General features: G+C 37.9%; 1 protein-coding gene across 1 annotated transcript; it reads right to left on the bottom strand.

The window, feature by feature from the left end:
* Nucleotides 1-5,177: 5,177 nt before the first annotated feature.
* LOC308671996 (gap junction beta-5 protein-like) lies at nucleotides 5,178-6,029 on the bottom strand (the record flags this gene model as incomplete). Its single annotated transcript, XM_081334531.1, has 1 exon — nucleotides 5,178-6,029. One exon carries the CDS (start codon nucleotides 6,027-6,029, stop codon nucleotides 5,178-5,180), a length of 852 nt encoding a protein of 283 aa, XP_081190657.1.
* Nucleotides 6,030-6,725: the final 696 nt, after the last annotated feature.

A 6,725-nucleotide genomic window follows, 5' to 3' on the forward strand; every position in this document is an offset into this window, starting at 1 on the left:
GCTTTATGATTTCCAAAGCTTTTTCTATTTTTCCTGGTGCAAAGCCCATTTTTAATTAGGCTTGTCTTGATCCTTGCATTCTTCCATTTTTGCCTTTTCAGGTTTTTAAATTACTTGCATCTGATCTTTATTTCTTTATCTTGGCCTCCAGTCTGATTTTTCACTTTAGGATTGAATATAATTTTGGTTTCCTAACTTCAATACCCAGTTCTTCAGTTGATGTGGTTGCAAGTCATGCAACACACACACACAGACACACACAGAGACACACACACAGTAAACCCTTGTTTACTGAAGTTTGTTCTTTTTTTAAAAAAAAAACATGACATACATCTTTTCTGAGCTTTTCTGAGTTCTTTTTGCTTTTGTTGACATCCCATTTGTTCACATCTAAGTATTGCAAAGCCAGGGGATTAATATGATTATCCAATGGGAAATATATTAGTATTCTCTTTCTCTCTCCCTCTCCCCATTTGAACGGATAGGAACTACGTATGTAATGACAAGGTGTTGCATCAGTGCTCAGAAAAAGTGAGTGGGTGGAGTAATGAAAACCTACTAACCAAAATAATAATAATAATAATAATAATAATAATAATAATAATAATAATAATAATAATAATAATAATAATAATAATAATAATAATAATAATAATAATAATAATAATAATAAACCAGCCAAAAACACCAGCTGCCTGCAATTAGTGCAGGTTCGCATCCCACCAGGCTCAAGGTTGACTCAGCCTTCCATCCTTCCGAGGTAGGTAAAATGAGGACCCAGATGGGGGGGGGGGCAATAAGCTGACTTTGCAATAATGCCGCTTGGGGGGGGCGAAAGCCCTAATAAGCAGGCATATACATAGAATGAAGGCTATTGCTAAGCACATTGATTTGTGCTTAGATTGTAAGCCGCCCTGAGTCTTCGGAGAAGGGTGGGATATAAATGGGATTAAAATAAATAAATAAAATAAAAAATTCAGACCTATTTGTGTCGCACAGCTGGGCAGCACATCATTACCACCACAAGGTCTCACAGCAGCAAGATGGTAAATGACTGCATTAGCGCAATGAAGCCTGATAGTGTGGTGAGAGTTGGAGGTGCTGGTAATAAGATCATTCAACTTGTCGCAGGCAAAGCTTCTGCATATGTATTTGCCAGTCCTGGGTGCAAGAAATGGGATACATGTGCACCAGAGGCTATTTTGCATGCAGTTGGAAGCAAACTTACTGATATTCATGGGAACTGTTTTCATTATAATAAAGAGGTCAAACACATGAATTCAGGAGATGTCCTTGCTACTTTAAAAAATCATGACTACTATGCCAGTCGAGTTCCTGAAGCAGTCAAAGAAGCCCTTGTGCCCTAAAAAATGCAGAGAATTGTGCATTCCATTTGGCTGGAAATAAATTCTTAGCTGAAATAAATTGTGATTTTTGATAGGGTAACATTCTGGGCCAGTTCCATTATCTTTACTTAGAGATTTATTGCTTGCTTGACTTAATATACATTCTGGTAAATCTGAAATTTTAATTTTCAGTTGGAATATTAGTGACTTCAGTAAAGTTGTCCAAGTTGCTTGTTAATATTATATGTTCACCTATCCAATTATCAAATCTTTATTCAATCTTTCTTGATTTGAAGACAAAAAAAAAATAAGTGAGCCACAGTTACTTCAAATGCCTTTTGTATGTAAGACTCATTCATGCATGCTTCACTTGAAGGGATCATTTTGTCTAGCTAGCTAGTTCTTTTTATAAATATACATGGATGCATGGGATGTATGTCTGTTCTGTGCCTAATTCTCCCCTCCTCCAGTTTCAGATGCTTATATAGAGGTATGGAAATATACCTATTTTAGCTTTTATATGCTGAAGAATACAGTCTTGAAATAAAATTATAATTTTTGTTGGGAAAGAAAAAGAATTTTGATGCTTGTTTAAATTTCCAAATGATATGTCAAATGCGAATTTTGTATCCCAATGCACAAAACGTGCATATATTTTGGGTTTTTGGTGTTCTCTGAGCTTGATCAGAGGTGATGATGTTTCCTAGCCAAGTAATGAAAACAGGAAAACAACCAAACTCACAGAACACCAAGATCTGAATAATTCAATCCTTATTTATATCTCCTCCACTGTTGGAAATGTCTGCATTGACACAATTTGCATTGGGTAAACAGAAAATTATCAGATGTTCCCGCTTATGAAATACAATTATAATTCATTTTTGCATTTTTAAAAGAAAAATGCAGAATAGTTTTAGACTTTCCATGTGCAGTGTACTTGCAAACATAGATTCAGGTGGTTTCAAACCATTTATAATTCTTGTTTGATAAGTTGATTCTACAGTTTAAAATGTCTTGATCCATTTATTTTTATTGCATCTCATTGGGATATATATATTTTTTGATGGAAAGGTTAGATATGAACCTAACAAACAAATGATATTTGCTTGGAAATCTCTATCACTGAGTTTAATGAATTTCCCTCCATCCTGCAGCTGAGTGCATATGTTGATAACCTTATTTTTTGTTTGAAATATGTCAGAATGGCCTATTTTGTACACAATGGCATATTATTTTATTAAGAAGTCTATTCCTGAATTTAAGTTGGACTTAGCAGGTCCTTCAGAAAGAAGTATGTAATTACTCTTATAAGCAATGGAAAAAATATAGGTGATTTCCCCTTAGTCCTTCTTTATCTCAATATAACCAGAACTTAAAGCATTTTCATAATATCCCAATTGTAAGAAAGAACTCCTGTTCTGGGTATAGTGATAGAGGGGTAAGGTATCTTGAAATAAGACAACAACTAATTGTAGTTAGCCAACTTCAACATTTTTATTTTTCACTGCCTACATCATTACATTAAATATTAAAAGTGTTCAAGTATGTAAATTTAGCTTTTATATTTGCAACTGATCCTCAAAAATCAACTAACTAAAATTTTGATTAAACCAACCAGAACAAAGTGCAGCACAATTTTATAGGCTTTTGTGCAGAGGTTCATAACACTTTTCAACCAAGGCATTGGGTGAAACATTGCAATGTAGATCGATATGGTGATAGAAAGAGCTGTAGATAAATGCACAGAGATCTGTTCTTCACAAGTAAGGCATCCAGAATTCTGAATTCTCCAAGAATTTTCTAGGAAAGATTTCTGTCTGAAACCCTGAGAACTAGGTAGAACAACAATTGATGTCAGTCAGTATAAGACAGCTGTCTGTGCAGAAGATCAAAAGTTCACTTTGTGACATCTTGATCAAGAATTGGAGATAGTCAGTCCTGAGATCATAGACAGCTGCTGTCAGTAAGCACCAACCAGCTTGAGCTAGATGAACAAATGGGTTGACTCAAGTTTGTAGGCCACACATGGTGTCTTTCATACTTTACAGATAAGGGATGCAATTTATTGTAAAAACTAAATCAAGTGTTCTTGGTTCAAAAGATGGACAGCCATTTCTACTTCAGGAAAAAAAAATCTTAATTTATTTTATTTCCAAAATGTATATTTTCTCCTTTTCCCCCAAACAAACAAACTATTCCAGAAGTTTCTCTGGGCACCTTAGTAATTGAGAAACAGAATTTAGGTCAGCGGTAAACAGTTTCTCAATAGTCTATTAGATCATAAGTGGAGAAATGAATCAGAAAACATGTGCTGTATAATTAATAGCAATCAACCCATCAATAGCACGTAATTAACTAGTGGAGTGTGCCAATGCAGAGGAGGGGTGGGTTTGCCATGGCTTGTAGAGTTTCAGCCAAACTAAGTTGTCGATCAGCAAGAAAATCAGGACTTAAAACAAAGATGATAGTTGGCAACTTACACAAGGATGTAATAGATCATTGTGATATTTCTCATCTATTGCCTGCCCAGCACCAATCTCCTAATCCAGAAAACATAACAGGAAGAAAATAAGGAATGGAAGTTAATGGTTTGTTATGCCAATGATCTTAAAGTTGAACCCTGTAATCTCCAAATATAGTTGGTGAAGACACCTTTGTAATTTTGGGGAATTGCTTCCAGTCAACCAAGAGAAAAGTGAGCTACAGGTTAAGTGATCTCATTGATATCAGACAGATTTTTATTCTCCAAAATTTGATTTTCAGTTATTAAGAATATGCATTGTTTTATGCCTAGATTCACTCTTGACAACTCATAGACCATCAAGCTGAATGTCAGTAATGATGGCAGACCACCAAACCATACGGATCATCTTCTTTGCCATTCCTGGCTCCTGCAAGTGAAAACTCATATTTTTCAAGCTAGGAACTGCACTACTTCATCAGGGCTAGGACACAGCTATCACCTCTTCAGTTTTATTTTACAATTCCAAGTTCTCTTGATTGGAAAAGCATCTCAATACCAGTTTCATCAAATACTGCCTTGATAAGTGAGATAATTATAAAAAAATTGTGTTAGAAAGTAAATAAAGAACAGTATGTTGTTGACAGATTGTCAACAACAAGTAGCTTAGGTCAGGGGTAGGCAACCTTGGCTCTTTTATGACTCGTGGACTTCAACTCCAGAATTCCTGATCCAGCCATGCTGAGGGGAAAGGGGAGAGGTTTCCAAGCTGAACCATGCCGGCTCAGGAATTCTGGGAGTTGAAGTCCATGAATCATAAAAAAGCCATGGTTGCCTACCCCTGGCTTAGGTGCATTCAGTTAAAAGAATCACAACAAATGAATATGGCAGTTGCAGATTCCCGCCCCCCCCCCCTTTCTTCTGGAAAGAAGAGCCGTGTTTGGATAGAAGAACCACCAACCCCATGCAGAAGAGTCAGCTGACATTGGAATTCTTAGGTTTCCAGAGCTACAATGTTTTTGAGTTGTGGAAGTTTGGAGTTTGGATGGGGAAGAAAACACTAAACTCATGAGTATGAGTGTTGTAGTAAAAAATAAATAAATCAGAAAGGCAGATGGGAATGTAATGGACCACCATGAAGGAGGGCATGGCTGCCTGGTTGGAGCATAAACCAGGAGTGGATTACATGGCAAAATACGGTAGCTATTGAAACCTGAGCAAACAAAGCTAGACGAATGTTCTTTTTCCTAATCTCCTATAACTTCCATGATTTCTCACACTTCTCATGTTTCCAGCTTAGCAGAAAGTGTTGGAATTGGAGTGAAGCAATATGGATCGTGTCCATGCTCTTCTTTTTCATGGGTGTATGTTTATTCCAGCTTCCCAAGTTTTGAAGGTTCTCCACATTGGGAGCTGCTTATGAGAGGTGAAGTGACTGGCTTATAATCTGCCCCATGAAAAACCTGCCCGTCTATTTCAGTGGTGTCCTGTTTACTTGGGGACAGGGAGCAGTTGTCTCTTTTGAGAAAGTGCACTTCGCCAGTCTCTATTTGGTGGCTTCCACTTCGGTCCTGAAGGCTCTCCTTACATCTTTTCCCAATGAGATACAAAGCTTCCAAGAGGCTAAGTAGGACACAAACACAAGCAGTGATGATCATGAACAGAGTGAAGATGTTCTTCTCTGTTGGCCTGGCTATGTAGCAGTCAACTGCATTAGGGCAAGGTGAGAGAGAGCATTTGACTAGAGTAGGAAGCTTGTAGTTTGGGTACACGTGGTAAAAGATAAACAGGAACACAATGTCCACCGTAGCTTTGAAGAGAAGACTGAAGAGATAGGTCCACCATAACCCTCCACGCTTCTTGCCAGGGGGATAACGTGGTCTGAAGTTATTCCCACTTTTCTGTAAACGTTTCTTCAGTTTGGCTTGCCGGTAGGCTACATGCATCACAACCAACAGGGAAGGACAGGTGACAAGGATCAGTTGCAAGGCCCAGAGTCGGATGTGAGAGATTGGAAAGTAAAGGTCATAGCAGACGTTGGGACAACCTGGCTGCTCAGTGTTGCAGTCAAAGTCCTTGCTGTCATCTCCCCAGACTTTCTCTGCTGCCACTAAGTAGACCAGAAGCCGAAAAATGAAGACAACTGAGAGCCAAATACGCCCAAATGCTGTGGAGTATTTGTTCACTCCCCCTAAGAGGTCTTCCAAACCAGACCAATTCATCTTGGTTGATTTCTTTTAGCAGAGTCTGAAAAGAGAAAGACAATGCTATTAGATTAATCTTATTGATATTATCTAAGTTAGTTTCATTGAATCACATGGTCTCCAGGGATGTTGAGTTTCCACTCTCATACTATATAGCCATGGGAGTGGGGTTCAGGCTGAGTTTCTCTTCTTCATTCCCTTTTGCCCACCAACCTTTTTATTTAATAAGCTTGGTGTCTTCCTCACTCTAAGTCTACCAAATTTGATCATCCACCTTGAAGCCAATTAAGATGAAAAAAAGAAGCGATACTGCTAGAACTTTATTCCATTTAAAATTTGAATAGCTCACCCTTCTCCAGCTGAGTATCAACCATATTAGGGTAAAAAAACTAGAGGTCCATTGGCCATGCTGGGAAAAACCCTGGAAACTCCAAAACTAAAACGTCAACCAAGTGGTAGCTTGAAGAAGGTTGGTATTCAGGCCTGAAGAACTTGTCTTATCACTGTTGCCATTCCTTCAGAGAATGTTTGGGGTATCAACCCATCTTAACACATCTATTTACGGAGATCACTCTGATCTAATGTAACCCTCTCCTATTTTGGATGATATTGGTATCACAACACAAATCCTGAAAAAATATTTGGCGTTAACACATGGAGTTGTTCAATACAACTGATGCAATGGTGCATGGGAATGACCTTGGGAGTCAGGGC

The sequence above is a fragment of the Vipera berus genome, assembly GCF_964194415.1.
Source record: "Vipera berus genome assembly, chromosome: 9".
Lineage (NCBI taxonomy): Eukaryota > Metazoa > Chordata > Lepidosauria > Squamata > Viperidae > Vipera > Vipera berus.